The following is a 15,850-nucleotide window of genomic DNA, read 5'->3' on the forward strand; positions in this document are numbered from 1 at the left end:
TTATGTTTTCTATGCGAAAAGTCACCGCTTTGCCAGGAAATTAAATTCTTTTACCATACGATCCAAGCCATATTTTTACCGACCGACTAATTTAAAACACTTGTCTCGTGAGACAAACGGTTGAAGTTTTGTGTTAATGGGGCCTTTCCATGCTTGATATTTACAGTAATAATGAGATTTTGCGTGAGATATGTATGATTTCAAGTGGTTGATACGAAGATACAAAATAAGGGAAGGAAATGTAACTTATCGGTCAAAGAGTAAATCTTGTTTTTATAAAGCAAAACCCTTTTGTGTTGATTATAATGCCTCACATTATTATTAGCACAAACTCTACTAATAATAAATAAAGGTAGATGATAAGATGGTACATAATGGTTTAAGAAAATTTGACTTTCGTCTACTTTCAATTTTACAAACAAATTTCGTTTCGTAAATTTGTCTCGTAAGTTTGATTTCATAAAAAAAATATTTTTATTATTTTGTATGCCTGAAATAGCCATGACAAACTCACGGAACAAAGAGAAAAGCTAGATTGTGAAAGACTCAGTAGATAGTTAGGCAATTTCCGCTTAGGCTGGTGTCATTGCTTTACCGCGTCAGGTATGGGATGTATGAGATTTAATTAAATTACTTAATTTTAAATGCATCTACCGCGTCAATACAGGCGAAAATGTATGGGATTTAATCAAATTACTTTATTTTAAATGCATTCACTTTCTGTTATATAATTTACCGTTCATATTATAAATCTTTGACCCAATCGGAGGTATTTTACCAATTCCAAAACAGATACATATATGAATTGAACCGTGAAATACTTTCTCTGAACGTTTTGCAATTAAATGCATTCCACCAGTGGTGGTCGAAGCCGCCAAGTAGCACGTGATGAAATATAATGTTTACCGAGTCACACTGTCATTCGGTTTGCGATATAGCCATTGCTTGCCATTGATTTTCCAACTCACTTGCTCTTTCGCTCTCCAAAAACGCAGGGAAAGGTTAATCGAATTCCGCCCGCATCGGGATGTGCACGAGAATTCGCAAGGGCATCATTAACCCCAACTATCCCGGCTTCCAGTCGCTGGCGTACACACTGAACGACGACCATTTCGACTACAGCTCGGAGAACCCGTCCGACGATGAGGAGGACTCGTACGTGTCGGAGTCGGACGATAACGAGATGAAGCGGCACGACCGGTGCGACGGTGTGGGCGATGAGAATGGCAATTCTTACGGCGGAAGCGACGATGGTGTGGAAAAGGAGCAACAGTGTAGGCAGCAGGCGGATGGCGTGGAAAATCCGTTCGTGGCAGTTTCAACTGGTGGGCACGAAACACCGTTCGTCTCGACACTCTACCCCGGCGCTACGACCGAGACGACAGGCGGGGAGAAAATGTTCGGAAATTTGCCCGTGCAACGGTCCCGGATGCGACTCATACCGAGCGGATGCCATTCGCCCACGTCGTTCACCACCGGCACCAGGATGATCGAGACAGAAGAAAAAATAGACTCGAGCGCAATCTACGCCTGTACACCCCCGGATATTGTCCTGCAGCATAGCTGCGAGCATCGACCGGCACCGTTCGGTACGCCGGACGAGCAGCTGATGGCATCGCTCGAGCAGTCGAACATTCAGCGACCGGATTTGATTCCGGAACAGCAGCAGCAAGAGCAGAAGAAGAATGAGCTCAACAGGCAAGAGTTCCAATTGAAACAGCTCTCCATCGAAGCGGACGATAATGTGCATGAGGAGTTGGATGTGGAGGAGGAGGAGGAGGATATGGAATGCCCCAACGTAGACGATGACATTAATGAGGAAGTGGAGGCAATCGAAAGAAATCTAACTCCGCCATCTCCAGCGATCGAGCGAGGCATCGGCACGATCTCGATCTCGAACAGCTCAAACAGCAGTAGCCATTTTCTTCGAAACGTTAGTCTCTCGCCCGATCCGATGCTGGAGGACGTGACACAATGTTACGGTTCGGCCAGTGATGCCACGCTGTCGGATGATTCGGATCACTCCGATCCGGAATCGGACGAGGGCGATGAGTTCGGTTATCGGCCATACGACGACGGTGCGACGGACGTAAGCTTCCGAAGGACACCGGACATGATTGATTCACCCGATCCGAGTGGGGGTGACAGTGCCGGTTCGAGCCCGGGAGAGGTCCAGTACCACCTGGTCGATGACTGCTCGAATCAGACCGTACAAATCACCCGATCGCGCCAGTCCAGCGAGCACTCGCCGACGAAACAATATCATGCCCTCCTGCAGCACTACTCGTCGCTCGGGCCAGCGGACTATTGCAACAATCAAGTGCACCTCGCCGAGCGTGAGATTAACTGTAACGACCGATACCCGTCGCTGGAAGAACTTGCTCAAACGTCCGAACCAACGGCACCGGTGGACTATCCGGTTTCGACCGACTACCCCAATGTTCGGGCACAAGCGTTCACAAGTAATCCCCGTAGGGAACCTGCGATGCCAACGCAAAAGCCACACACCATTCATCGGAGTGCACTAGAAGAGGCAAGAAATGTAAGTCAAGTAAAACGAGTACTCTTAAATTTTTTTCAACGCAATTATTTTATTTTTAGGTTATTGAAGAGACGATTCAGAGCAGCCCGGAGACGTTAGCCCCCGCCACAAAAATTTATCAGAAAGGTATCCCACATGATCCACTTACACCCTACGTTGTGCAGATTAATATGGAACATTTTAATGTATATTTGCCCACAGTTCCCAAAGTGAATCCTTTCTGCGAGCTGCTGCTACAAGAGAACGACACGTGCGATTTCTTCACCAAACAGGCAAAGTTGCAGATCGAGGCACGAATGGCACTGTGCCAGGCGAAGGATATGGCCCACATGCAGATGGAGGTACGTAGCAAAGGAAATTTAGTGTAAATAAAAAAAACGAATGAAGGCTGATAAACTCCGCACCTTAACTTTGCAGATCGAAAAACGCAGCCTTCCCCTGTCCCCCGTGACGCAGGTGATTCATACAGCCGTGGAAAAGGCAGGCCTTTGTCTCGCGGCAGACAAACGGCGCCTCTCCCGGTACTACCTAACCCGGTTGAATGTGGCCCAGCTACGTACGATCCTGCTCGAGCTGCAGGGCCACGCGGAAGTGCTGAACGAGGAGCTCGTGCAACTGCTGATGGAGCGGGATGACCTGCACATCAGCCAAGACGCGACGCTGGTCGACATCGAAGATCTTTCGAGATATCTGTAAGTTGAAAATCGAGAGCTTACCGTCTGTTTGAGAAGATATCACTAAACATTCCTGCTCTCCACAGTTGTGCCAAGGAACAGACGATTCTTCACGCCGAGCGGCAGCGAAAAAGCTATCACTGGAGCAGCAATAAGACCATTTATCACCCGATGCAGCACCAAATGCAGCCACATCCTCAATCGCAGCAGATGCGATCATCGTGTGGAGCGCAGTCCACAGTTCCTGCATATCGTTACCATTGAGAAAGGAAGAGAGGGAGAGTAAAAGAAACACAACCCGCAAATCAGTCCCGCATAAGCAACCCCCATCGCGCAGACAGATAGTTGTAGGATGTAAAGCTTAGCTAATACAGAGATGAAATTATACATTGAAAAAAAATTACATATAACCCAAACGAAACACTGCATACAAAACAAGTGGACCCAACAGCATGAACATTACATACAATATAACAAATAATACTCCCACACGCACCGGTGGTGGTTTATAAGTTGCACAAAACAGAAGAAACATTCCCCCTGCAAATTGCACCACACCCTTCCCTTTGCTGGACACGCATAGTTTAACATGGGTGTATGGTGGCACCTCCGGTAACCCGGAGTCTCTACCTGCAGTAGGTGTATGCATGCTGGAAAACCGCTCTAAACTCTAATCTTGAACGTCTAGAACAATCATACCATGGGGTCATTAATATGGGCATCAAACAAACTCTCAACCGTTTCCACTTTACATCACTACTAAACTTAACTAAATTAAACGAACTACAAAAAATACTAAAAAAGTTACAATCAATTCTCTGGTGATAAACGATAATACTGCAAATTGTTGTCTCTATTTTCAAAATCCAAACACAAAATCTCGTTGCTACTACAAAGAAGCAGACAACATTAACGAATTTCAACAAAGGAAAAAAACAACCAAACTATAATAAAATTTCATCCTGCATGCATGCTCTCGAATGTTGCTACTTTCTCCGTTGAACAAAAATTTGTTGCTAAAAGTGAAAGTTTAACAAAATAATAATTGACAAATTTTCGCCTTGATTGTCTTGTGTTGATGCATATTCTTTCTAGAACAGATATTTCTCTATTACTCCCTTACTCATTAGTCGATTGACCAATGGAACGTGGAGATTTTATTTAACCTTATTATTACAACTAAAATCGACTTTCCTTTGTCAATCAATCGACCGATATAGTAGTTTGATTTTTAGCTTTCATTGAAGCGTTATACGCTACGCTCGTATCGGTCGGGTCTTCCGGTTCGGTAGTATCGGCCGCAATTGAAATCATATCCAACATCCCCTGCACATTCAGGAACTCTTCGATTACGGTCTCCTCCTGCTGCAATCGGTCGACAAGCAAAACGAACCGCCTGCCCACTTCCGTATCAGCAAACTCTTTAAACTTTTCTTCGTACACGTCCAGCAGAATGTTGGCCGCATCCACCAGGGTCGGCGTGAACCTATAGTCCCCAATGTGCCGGGTGAGGAAGTGTAAGAATTTTACAAGAAAATCGTGATCACGGTCGACCACCGCGCGTTCCAGCCCATGTCGACGAATAAGCTCTTTGATGAGGGCGACCGTTTTCTCTGGCCACTTTCCTCTTACGCTGGTATGCATGACCGCATCGAGTGCCTTTTTATACTCGTACTTGCGCAACATCCGATCGTGGCCTTCATCACTCTGGTAGGTGAATTGTTTCACCTGTTCGTCGGTTGACTCGAAAATGTGACGGTAGCGGCTTTTGCGCATCTGCTTGCTCGACGGATCGTCCTTTTCCTGTGGATCAATTTCACGGCGATAGATTGCGATCAGCCCGTCCACCAATCCCGTGACCAGTGTGTCATCGTTTTTCGAAATGCCGAGGCTCAGAATTGCGTTCGAGCTGTCAATGGTGTGCACCACCTGGTAGGTGGCAATGTCGTACACCTTCACGTGCCGATCCAAGCTACCGGAGAGGAGGCGCTTCCCGTCGCTAGCCAGCTGCAAACAGGTGACCGTTTTATGATGTTGCGACAGCTGCGCCAACTTTTTGCCACCACCGAGGGCATCGTAAACGTTTACCGACGTACCACCGGCACTGATGAAAATGCCACCACTCGGAAGAAACACCAACGACTCGACCGGACTCCCATGATCGACCGACAAGACGCACTCTGCAACTCGCGTATCGTACATTCGAATTTTACGATCGTAACCTCCGGACATGATTATGTTTGGGCTGATGGGGCTTGTGCAACCGGCTCGCACATAGTCTTCATGCCCGGTGAAAGTGTGCAGATGCTTCTCGGTAGCTATGTCCCAGAAGCGCACGGTACGATCGTCTGAAAAACTTGCCACATGGTGCCCGTCCGCCGTGAAGAATGTTCTATACACGGGAGACGTATGCCCTTCGAAGAATCGGAGAATCGACTTTGTGGACACGTCGAAAAGCCTTACCTTTCCCAGGTCGTCACCCGCAACCAGCAGGTTGCCATCCTTACGAAACGACCCACCGTGAGCGCCTTCTTGGAACTTTCCTATATTTTTCACCACCAGCTTCGTGATGGGATTGTAGATCTGTACCCGAACCGAGGCAGTAACGGCGAACAGGTGCGGTTCAACCGGGCTGAAGTCAATGTAGTCTACTGCTCCGAATTCCTTCACCAATGTCGGTACCTGTTTACAAACATAACACGACCGTAAGATAACATTCACCCGGTGCAATCGTGCCTAAAGTCTTACCCCTAACCTTTTCCAATAAATTGTGTCAGGTGAGAAAACTGCAGCTGTTTTGGAATATATTTTACTTTCTGTTTTCTTAAATTGAGCCATGTTGAACCGTGTTGTTCCGCAGGACGATTGTTTTGCCGCGACTCGAACCAAAACGCACGTGTTCGTGATAGTGTTGGCAGAATCGTGAACCTGGAGATTCGAAGACTCGATCCCTAGACGGATTCTAAAGATTCCAATCCTTTTTGACGGATTCTAGAGATTTGATTCGATTGGGACTCGGAAATTTGATTTGAAATTTATTTTTTTTATTTAATTGGGATTAAATATGTATTTAATTTATTTAGGGACTCGTATTTGGGGGTTTGTTTTACCCACAACTAGAACGAAGCTACAGCGCACCAAACTGGCATTAAAAAGCTTCAAGCTTCCTTGGTCTAAACTTTAAAAATTGACTGAAATAGCTGATTTGATTTGATAACTTTTAAGTTGTAAACTCTCATAATTTGTATACAACTCTAGTATCGTTACCTTATGTAAACCATACCTTAGTTCTAAGCACCTTGAAATATGACATGTGTCAAATAAAGTCACGAGGAGGACTCTTTTCTGCAACCGACCTCCGACCAGAACGGTCAAACTTACGCTTCGGTCCGCGTTCCTTTTTGTGTGGCCGTGACTCTTTGTCTTAACCTTCTTTTAATAATTTGTCTCGGTCTACAAAGTGGCTCGGTAAATTTCAGCAACACATCCCTCAAGTGAAAGTTCTTTTGAAGACAGACAACTTTGCACAACAAAGATACTTCCGTAACTATTACTTTATGAAATACTTGAATGAGGGGCAGGTACATACACCTTGGTTGGTAGTTTCTGCTAGAATAATAGATTTGTTAATAACTCGCAAATGAAAGGTACTTTAACTCACAACTTTAACGAAAATGAGTTTTTCTAGGCCATATACTTAGTTTTTACGAATTTATACTGTATGCAAAATTGGCTGAAACAACCAATTTTTCAATAACTTTGAATTCCTGGAACCAATTTTTAAGGCAGACCCCTCAAACGAAAGGTCTTTTGTAGACCAACAACTTTATCGTGAAGATTTATCCATCGTTTCCAGTTTTAACAATATACAATACATAAATCGTTAGATTCGAATCTCTGTAGGGATTCAGTTTCCCCATCACTACTCCTGTGTTCTAAAAATTCCCTTGCACTAAAACACTTACCTGACGTAACGAAGTTGCTTTGTTTTGATGCAGTTTGTTTTCCACAGTCGCAGAAGAACAGAAGCGTAGTTTTCTATCAGCTGGACAAAGAAAAAGTTTTGTAAAAATGTGTTCCTCGTAGCGTAACTGCAAATCATAGAACGAATGTGGGACTGTATAGTAGTTGGCTGCCCTGTTGGTAGCATCAGCGCACAACGCAAAAATGGACCAGTATCTTTTCATGTGTTTCCGCACCCGTCCCGTGAGCCTCGACGCTTCCAGCAGTGGATGGCCATCATCAACAATCCGAAGCTGCATGCGATGAGCCCGATTAGTGTTTACAAAAGTATGCGCATCTGCCGAATACACTTTGCAGCAAACAGCTACAATGGCGAGTGCAAGCGATTGCAACCTGGCGCTGTTCCGACCATGTACTTGCGACCGATTGCGTTGGTCCAACCGATGGACAGCATGGGAGATGAGCTGGAGAGATTGCTCCGGGAGGAGAACAAGCATCAGCTCAAACGGCACACCTTGAGCAGTTCGATCGGAAGTGATCTGGACTGTGCGAGCAAAAGACCAAGGATCGATATTACGATGCTGTCCTCCGATGCAGAAGATGCAGAATGCTGTGCTGGTGATGAATTCGTGGATAGCATAATCGAATTCAATGAGGAGTATCTCGAAGAGGAAGATTACGAAGAGGGATCACTGGCTAGCGATTCGAGGCTTTCCTCCGTGTGCGGCGGAGAATACATGATGACCAGCTTCAGCGGGCTGATCCCGAGTGAGCTGGACACTTTAAAACAGGTGGAAATACTCAACGAACCGCCAGAAACGCTGTTGAACGAATCGGCGGCTCAAGAAACGTACAATCGGTTACCGATCGAGAAAGGATATGAGCTGCTCGTACGGGAATTCGCCAGTGAGGCTAGCAATGAGGAGGAGCAGTACGATGTGATTAATGAAACGCAGGAAAGCGCGACCAAAAATAGGAAATTAAAGCATGAAGTGATTGAAACAATCGCACAAGGATTCTCAAAAGGTTAGTATAATGCTGGATGGTTTGTGGAATTTAGATTTATTTGTGTGCCCCTTTTTACTTGTATCGAAGGTTTTTATCGTAGAAGGATTCTATACAAAAAAAACGTTAATTTTGTCAACCTGTTGCAGATTGCTCATGAAATCGTAAACAGAATATGCAAACTATCAATATCAAGTAGCTTTTCTTCTGAAATAGCCCTCCTTATACAAAACTCCTCTTTGTATTTATTAAATTATTCATATTCCACGAAAAGAAAACTCTCAAAACGCATGAGTAGATGATTTGAAATATGGACATCAGTGGAGACTTGTTTTAACCTTGCAGGCAATATCCAGTTTCAGTTCGGTAGTGCATCAGAGCGGATGTTAGCAGTGCATAAGTTTCCTGAAAGGGTTAGCGGAAAAGTAAGGTTACGGCACGACCGCGTGGTGACGCCGAGCTGGAGCTCAGGTCAGACAAATCCTAGCTGCCGCACATCTCGTTCTGTTTGAGCCAATCAAGCGGACCACGAGTTCTTGTGTCCTGACAACGGAAGGAATTATCCCTCCCGTGGCCGGCGGGTGGACATATGGCTATTATTAGCCGGTCCTAAAGGACGAGCCCCTTCATAGGAGTTCGGACAGAGTTGGTACGCCTCTGATTACGTGTAAGGGAACAAATTGTTCGACTTAGCGTAGGAGGATATACCCCGACTCGCATATCGAAAGAAGAAGAAGCAGGCAATATCAACTCGAATGCTACAAAACAATTATTTAAATTAAGATCAACAAGACGTCACCGAGTTTGGTAGATTGGTAGAAAGGCTTTTGGTAGAAAGCGAAAAAAAGTTTTTTTGTAAAGCAGTTTTCTACACTTTGTCCAACCACTGATAAAGGCAAAGGCTTTTACATTTACCCTACTTTTTTGTTTATTCGGTTTCGTTGACGGCAGTTTGACAGTTCCTTCTACCAACTGTCAAACGGCGACGGAGTCTGGTAGACCGAGATGTAGTGTTGACTAGTAAACTTGTATCCTTTCCGATTCTTCGTGGTTTAATACAAATTTAATACACCTTTAGTGCGGTTGGTTAAAGCTAGAACTTACGCGAGCTTGTAGAAAACGAATTGATATACAGTTTAATACTAGCTTTGAGTGGAGATAGCTGCAGCAATTGTCTCATCCGGGCAGTACCGCTTTCGAATCGCGGAGAAAGTGCCATCGCGAAATCGTGGCTGTTAGTGGTAGTGCGTATCGCGTTTTTATATTTATGCCTCTGAGATTCGCGCAAGAAGAAACAGGGAAGAGCTAGCAACGCGCCGAGTTTGCCTGCGTACTTCATATCGCCCATCGGTTCGGGTGCAGTAGACCACCGTTTTTGGTACAGTTCACAAGGGCACTCGAAGAAAAGTCGTGGCAACCAAGACGACGACGACGCTGCCGCCGCCCGCAGTGCACACTCCCGCCGCTACGTTTACAAAATAAAGTTACGGAAACAAAACGCAAACCGCATTTAAAATCCAGTTCCCTCGAAGTGCGGCACGAAGTGTGAAAAGACGTAGTGAAGAACGCTCGGAAAGGACACACTGAGCGAGAAAGCACGACACGCAGCAAACGAGCGAAAGCGAACCAGCAAGAATGTTGCCATGTAAGATAGATTTGTTTTGTAGAGCAGTTTCCTGTTAGTCACCATTACGGGGACTAGCCACCGACGTAGATACGTTTTTTCGCTTTTTTATTTTTGTTTGTTTGGCACCCGTATGGTGCGGGGTGTGTTTGATGCATGTAGTAGACTCGGTGGCTAATGGCTGCCAAATGGTTGGCCACCAGCCGGTGTGGTCAAAAAGAAGTAACAAATTATATAATGCGCTACTTTTTTTTACGGTAGCAGTACCGGATTTCTACAACGGGCTGTCAAAGTAGGTCTTACGGGCGCGGCTTCTTTATCCAAAACGTATCCTCATTTGGCGAATAAAAGAAGCCCGGAAGCAACGAACAAATTACAGTGAAATGGGGCGTACGGTACAGCTGTAGTAATATGATCTAATTAAAGATTGCGAAGCCATGGATTTTCGTTGCCTCCCAGAATGCCAAAATTCAGTGCAGCATGGAAAACCCACAAAACCTCTCCAACTATGCAAATCCTTCGTGTTTTTTTGCCCTAATCTCAGCTGCTACTGGTGTTAGCCGGTCATCGTTTCGACGGTGTGTCGTATGCGGTCAGCACCCATTTTTCATGGCCGCTTTGTGTTTCCCGTTATTTATTGATTCGCCCCGTAGATCGTTGCCCTTCTTTGTTACCGTTCGGGTGAGAAATTAGGACACGAGCAAGGGAAAGAGCAGGATTGGCAGGATCTAAAGGGAACGGAATCGTGTGGTATGAGGAAGGATCACCGTCAGAAGATGCCGGGAGATTTTGTTTCGCTCGGGGAGAGCGCAGTATCGGTACGTTTCGGCATATCGAAAGTGCGCCGAGACAGATCAGATGTCCTCGAGTTTGTGTGTTTGTGCATTGAGTTGTCCTCGCTGTGCCGTATCGAAATGCGTATTCATTTATGTTACAAAGACAGGTCCCTCGGGAGGCTATTTTAATACACTCGACTGGCGTACGAAGTTTTTAAAAAAGAATCCATAATTTATCGGTACTGAAGCATCGCTGGGCGTAAAATCGGTTTCATTGGCGTTCAAACGCTGCATTCTGTTTTTGTGTTAGAGCCCCGATCTGGTGCAGTGCGCGTCTGGAAATGCATTTGTTTACCTTACCCTGTAGTAAGTGCACGACGGGTAAACATGTTTACATGGATCAGTTGAACAGAACCTCATATACAGACAATACCTCGTATATATTTAAAAACCTGTATGTTTTTTAAAATTTTTAACATGTTATGGACACATTAAACGTTCAACAATATATGAGCAAAAAACTCCATATTTCATCGTCAATTCTAAGTATCGGAGGATGAAAACTGGCCTCGTCTTCGAGGAACTATTTTGCATCGGTTTAAAAAATATTTACCATTCGGGTACCTCGAGCGTCTCACAGAGAACCGTACCAAGAAAGACAGAACGTGTGTATGTAAGCCTTCTTTGATTAGCGATAAGAATGCACCGTAAAGTAACATTCAGTCAACGCCGAAAATGGCAACAACCATCCTAGGATTACGCGAGCGCGAGATAAGAAGCATGATTCGGGTGGTATATTTTTTCAAAAAATATAATTTACCGAACCATGGAACCAAGTCTTTTGAGGGATTAATCATACTGAAATAGGTACAAGTGTCTATCACGGTGGTTATTTTCTTCCTTTTTTGTGAGTTGATAAGAAACAAGAAGGTTTACACCAGATCATGGTCGCCTCATGCATATCACGAATCAATTAAAATTAGTTGCTAAAACGGTGTATTATGTTTTGCCTTCCGTAGGGTTTGGTTGCTTAGTCGTGCCGTGGCAGGAGCTTACCTTTTTCTCGCTTGATGCTTTATTTCACAACTATAACGAAGCGTTTATCACCGTCTGCTGATAAGATGAAAGGTTTTGATGGGATAGGAGTTACTTTTGTTTTGGATGCTGCGTTGAAGATTAGCCTGTTGGTTTTTCTTTCTTCATTTAATGACCTTGGTCTCGCGTAGAAATACTGTGAATCATTTGTATCAGTTGAACCTTGAAGGGGAGCCGAACCGAAATTGAGTTATTGGGAGCGGTTGTTGATCGCGTCCTGGTCGCTGCTTGGTGTGTTGCGCTTCTTATCGCCACCAGGAAGACATTGGATGGAGGTAGGGTAATGTGCTAGCCAGAGGGAAAACAAAACGAACAAGTAGGCCATGGGCGGCATTGTGGAATGGGAAAAGGGTATGGATGAAATCATCTGAGGATGATGTCTCTCCGTTGGGTTCCGATGTTTGAGAAGGAGGAGACCGTACGACAGTGCAGCGTTGGTCATGCTTTCGTTAATACTGAAAATGTGCTGTTACCGGGGTATACTTTAAATTTGTGCTCCATTTGCAGCGTTGTGAGTAAGGAGATAAATAATTTACGGTGTAATTTGTGTCTGTCCCTCTCCCATCTACAGCACCTCTGAATGAGGAGTTCTTCCAGAAGTGTCGTACCGATTTCTACGACTGCCCAAAGAATGTGCTCGCGCAGAACGTGTGCACCCGGATAGATCCGTTCGATGCGTGTCTGTCGCGGAAATCGTTGGAAAACACGCAGCATGTTTTCACGTACAAGGTGAGCATAGTAGGTGACGAACAATGGCAGTTGAAATTATGTTAATTTTCGTGTGTGTGTTTTTCCTTACGTGGCGTGTGAAAGATCGAGAACGAAGGCAAGCCGTTGACGAACCAGAAAAGCTCGGGACGCTGCTGGTTGTTCGCAGCACTGAACTGCATTCGCATTCCGTTCATCAAGCAGTACAATCTGGACGAGTTCGAGTTCTCACAGGCGTATCTGTTCTACTGGGATAAGATCGAGCGGGCAAACTACTTCCTGAACAATGTCGTCGATACGGCGAAGCGTGGCGAGGCGGTCGACGGAAGGCTTGTGTCATTCCTGCTGTCCGATCCTACGTGCGACGGTGGCCAGTGGGACATGCTGGTCAATCTGATCAACAAGCACGGTCTAATGCCGAAGAAGTGCTTCCCGGAAAGCTACAGCTGCGAGGCGAGCACGCGAATGAACTCGGTGGTAAAGAGTAAGGTATGGAATAATCACACATTAATATGTGTATGCAATAGACAGGATGGTCTTATTGATGATTGCCTATTTGCAGCTGCGTGAGTATGCTAAAGATCTGCGGAAGCTCATCGATGACGGAGCTTCCGATGACGAAGTGAAGGACCGTATCAAGAAGCAGATGAACGAGATCTACAACATTGTGGGTATCTGCCTCGGTATCCCGCCAGAGAAGTTCACCTGGGAGTACTATGACAAGTCGAAGAAGTACCTAACCATTGGCCCGATCCGGCCAATCGATTTCTACGAGAAGTACGTCAAACCGTATTTCAATGTGGACGATAAGGTGTGTCTAGTGACGGATCCGCGCTCGTCGAACCTGTACGGACGCTCGTACACAGTCGACTGCCTGGGGAACGTGGTTGGCGGAAGGCCGGTTCTGTACAACAATCAGCCTGTGGAGCTGCTGCTGGACCTTGTTACGAAGGCACTTAAGTTCGGCGAACCCGTCTGGTTTGGGTGTGAGGTGAATAAGCGCTTCGCTGGCAAGCAGGGTATCGAGGATTTGGATATGTAAGTCCATTATTGAAGCGGTAAACTTAATGAATGTTCAAGCTGAAATGGTTTTCTTTCCATGTAGCCATGATTTTAAACTAGTATTCGGTGTAGACATCCAGACCACGATGGAAAAGGCCGATCGATTGCTGTATGGCGAGTCTATGATGACGCACGCCATGGTATTTACCGGTGTTTCTGTTGATGTGAGTTGAATACCCCTTGGAGTTGCAGTAGTTTCTCACTTACGATCACGTGTCGCATCATTTAATTTTTTCTCTTCCAGCCGAATACCCAAAAACCGACCAAGTTTCGCGTGGAGAACTCCTGGGGAGAGGATCGTGGTGAGAAGGGTTACCTCATAATGACGGCCGAATGGTTCAAGGAGTTCGTGTTCGAGGTGGTTGTCGATCGCAGCATAGTCAGCCAGGACGTGCTGGATGTATTTGATCTCCCGCCCATCGTGCTGCCCGCCTGGGATCCCATGGGTACGCTGGCAAAGTAGGCGACAGAAGAATGCAGCATCCAACACACACCCTCATAAAAACAAACGATCAAACACGTGTCACGTATATGGAACTACAAACTAATCACGATAACCAGATGCGACTAGACTCTGGACCGCGTCTGGCTGTCTTGCTTTACCTTGTGTTGTTACGCTCTGGGTGCAACAGTGAATCTTTTGTTTTTCTCCAGCACAATCAGACCAGCGCCCATCAGGAATGTATTGAAACCATTTGCAAACAAAAGTGTACTACGCACGCAATCTCAGCTTATAGCGATGTTAGTTGCCGCTAAGGAGAAGATGATTTTCCCGCAGCAACTGCACGGAAACTGCTGATCTGCTGTGCCATGCCAGATTTTATTGCCCGAGCCACAGCGAGACCGCCGCGTCTTCACAAATCGAACTACCAGAATATACAATACTAACACTAAGCGAAGAAGCAAAGAAGTGAATTAAATTGCTTGCAATTGCATAGATGAAACGAACGAACAACATGTGAATATTAACAGGAATTATTACTTTTTATACGGAAGCGAGAGGAGAAATAGAACTTTGCGAAATATCTCAAAACACTAGCATTTTATTTGATCACGTGCACTGTTCAACAGTTTTTGATGGGGACCATAGTCCAAAGAAGGCACCGCACCGGTGTTCACTTTAAGTCTTCTTGCGCGCTTGCTGTCTTTGATGAAGTTCATACTCGTACCGAAGCTTCGCCCAGATTCCCTGACACATCTTTAGGAGGCGAGTGTCTGGATCGGTTTGCTTCGTTTCACTACGGTATACCCTCTGGATGATTCGCTTGGCGGCAGCAAACTCGGTTTTTTGCGTTAGCGAAATGGCAAGATACAGCTGGCAGCGTGCCACGAGCGAAGGGTCCCCCAGCCGGAAGGCAAGCTTCATCTGATGGATGGATATTTTGCCGGCGGTGTCGGCGCATGCATGCTGGTAGTCGCCAAGCGCTGAAAAGGCTCCTCCAAGTGTCGACAGCCAGGCCATCAGCTCAGTAAGCTCACGGAGCTCCCACAACATACGTATGGCACGTTCACCCCTGTTGAAAAGAAATGGGAAATATTTGAGAAAATTCTATTGGAATCGAAATAGAAATGGTCCCACTTACCAGTGGTAATCTAGAAAGTCTTTGGCAGGCGGGATGAGTTTTATGAAAACTGGGAAATTGCCCGTTCCGTAATTTGAAATTGCATTCGCAACTTGAAGCCTAAACCGTGGATAGTAGCGTAAATTGAGCAGAAAATCGATTAGCTCCACCGGATATGTGACGACAAGGGAATGTTTGCCATTTGGATTGCCGGCATCTATGTGAATGTTTCGTATCCGTGTACCATTTTTCTGTATCTTACAAGATTCCACGGATTCCAAGTAATCAATTACGAAAAAATACACCATTTTCACCTTTTTCGCGAAGTGAAAATACACACAATTTAACTCGTGATTAGCAGTGCAGGTAAATTTATTTTCTTTTACGATTTACGCACGATATACGGTGGAGACTGTTGTTTACTGTTGTTGTTATTTTCATCTGTCTTTTTAGCTGACAGTTGGTTCGAGAATCTTTGACAGCAAGGTTTCGAGTTTGTGACACTCGTTTGATTTGACGGTTGACTAAGTGTAGTAAACGATATTTTTTACGATTTTGACGATTTAATTATGCTTACCATTTTGTTTTCATTGAAGATCTTCGGCGGGAGATAGACCTCTTTAAAATCACATTTTGAATATTTTATCTCTTTCTGCTGCTGTTCATATGGCATTTACAGTATTCAAAAAACGAATTATGGAATGTTAAGAAGTGAGCACAAAAATGGATGTTATTGGTTCGTTCAGATACTCTCCCTTCTTAAGTGAGAAAGGCTTTGGACAAACACCTTGTCATGGATAAAGACATCGTTTCAACAGCATGCTATTGATTCGTTCCAT

The 15,850-nt window shown here is 45.1% G+C and overlaps 4 protein-coding genes across 5 annotated transcripts; 2 read left to right on the top strand and 2 right to left on the bottom strand.

The window, feature by feature from the left end:
• The first annotated feature begins 1,027 nt into the window (after positions 1–1,027).
• On the top strand, positions 1,028–3,480 carry LOC131284153 (uncharacterized). The gene is made up of 6 exons (XM_058313008.1): positions 1,028–1,274; positions 1,317–2,542; positions 2,602–2,668; positions 2,744–2,883; positions 2,960–3,234; positions 3,303–3,480. Exons 1-6 carry the CDS (start codon positions 1,028–1,030, stop codon positions 3,478–3,480), a joined length of 2,133 nt encoding a protein of 710 aa, XP_058168991.1.
• Positions 3,481–4,357: 877 nt separating this feature from the next.
• Positions 4,358–6,054, bottom strand: LOC131287238 (U3 small nucleolar RNA-associated protein 15 homolog). Its single transcript, XM_058316270.1, has 2 exons — positions 5,965–6,054; positions 4,358–5,898 (listed from the first exon to the last, which is right to left on the bottom strand). Exons 1-2 carry the CDS (start codon positions 6,052–6,054, stop codon positions 4,420–4,422), a joined length of 1,569 nt encoding a protein of 522 aa, XP_058172253.1. The 3' UTR covers positions 4,358–4,419.
• A 1,211-nt stretch (positions 6,055–7,265) lies between these two features.
• LOC131288677 (bleomycin hydrolase) lies at positions 7,266–14,476 on the top strand. Of its 2 annotated transcripts, none has more exons than XM_058317844.1 (6): positions 7,266–8,205; positions 12,251–12,408; positions 12,493–12,876; positions 12,950–13,425; positions 13,493–13,613; positions 13,694–14,476. In XM_058317844.1, the coding sequence occupies exons 1-6, from the start codon at positions 7,326–7,328 to the stop codon at positions 13,910–13,912; spliced, it is 2,238 nt and encodes a 745-aa protein (XP_058173827.1). In that variant the 5' UTR covers positions 7,266–7,325; the 3' UTR covers positions 13,913–14,476. The 2 variants fall into 2 exon arrangements, with proteins under 2 accessions (XP_058173827.1, XP_058173828.1); XM_058317845.1 differs by lacking the exon at positions 7,266–8,205 and adding an exon at positions 9,267–9,829.
• Positions 14,470–15,350, bottom strand: LOC131288679 (uncharacterized protein F58A4.6). The gene is made up of 2 exons (XM_058317846.1): positions 15,033–15,350; positions 14,470–14,963 (listed from the first exon to the last, which is right to left on the bottom strand). The coding sequence occupies exons 1-2, from the start codon at positions 15,317–15,319 to the stop codon at positions 14,570–14,572; spliced, it is 681 nt and encodes a 226-aa protein (XP_058173829.1). The 5' UTR covers positions 15,320–15,350; the 3' UTR covers positions 14,470–14,569.
• Positions 15,351–15,850: the final 500 nt, after the last annotated feature.

The sequence above is a fragment of the Anopheles ziemanni genome, chromosome 3, assembly GCF_943734765.1.
Source record: "Anopheles ziemanni chromosome 3, idAnoZiCoDA_A2_x.2, whole genome shotgun sequence".
Taxonomy (NCBI): Eukaryota; Metazoa; Arthropoda; class Insecta; order Diptera; family Culicidae; genus Anopheles; species Anopheles ziemanni.

What these genes read in the sequence shown, in the direction of transcription:
- LOC131284153 (XM_058313008.1), top strand. Translation starts at nt 1,028, where the DNA reads ATGTGCACGAGAATTCGCAAGGGCATCATTAACCCCAACTATCCCGGC. An exon ending in CACAAAAATTTATCAGAAAG is followed by an intron (nt 2,669 to 2,743) that starts GTATCCCACATG and finishes ATTTGCCCACAG; the next exon opens with TTCCCAAAGTGAATCCTTTC. An exon ending in TGGCCCACATGCAGATGGAG is followed by an intron (nt 2,884 to 2,959) that starts GTACGTAGCAAA and finishes TTAACTTTGCAG; the next exon opens with ATCGAAAAACGCAGCCTTCC.
- LOC131287238 (XM_058316270.1), bottom strand. Translation starts at nt 6,054, where the DNA reads ATGGCTCAATTTAAGAAAACAGAAAGTAAAATATATTCCAAAACAGCT. An exon ending in TTTATTGGAAAAGGTTAGGG is followed by an intron (nt 5,899 to 5,964) that starts GTAAGACTTTAG and finishes GTTTGTAAACAG; the next exon opens with GTACCGACATTGGTGAAGGA.
- LOC131288677 (XM_058317844.1), top strand. Translation starts at nt 7,326, where the DNA reads ATGTGGGACTGTATAGTAGTTGGCTGCCCTGTTGGTAGCATCAGCGCA. An exon ending in CGCACAAGGATTCTCAAAAG is followed by an intron (nt 8,206 to 12,250) that starts GTTAGTATAATG and finishes TCCCATCTACAG; the next exon opens with CACCTCTGAATGAGGAGTTC. An exon ending in GGTATCGAGGATTTGGATAT is followed by an intron (nt 13,426 to 13,492) that starts GTAAGTCCATTA and finishes CTTTCCATGTAG; the next exon opens with CCATGATTTTAAACTAGTAT.
- LOC131288679 (XM_058317846.1), bottom strand. Translation starts at nt 15,319, where the DNA reads ATGGTGTATTTTTTCGTAATTGATTACTTGGAATCCGTGGAATCTTGT. An exon ending in GACTTTCTAGATTACCACTG is followed by an intron (nt 14,964 to 15,032) that starts GTAAGTGGGACC and finishes TCTTTTCAACAG; the next exon opens with GGGTGAACGTGCCATACGTA.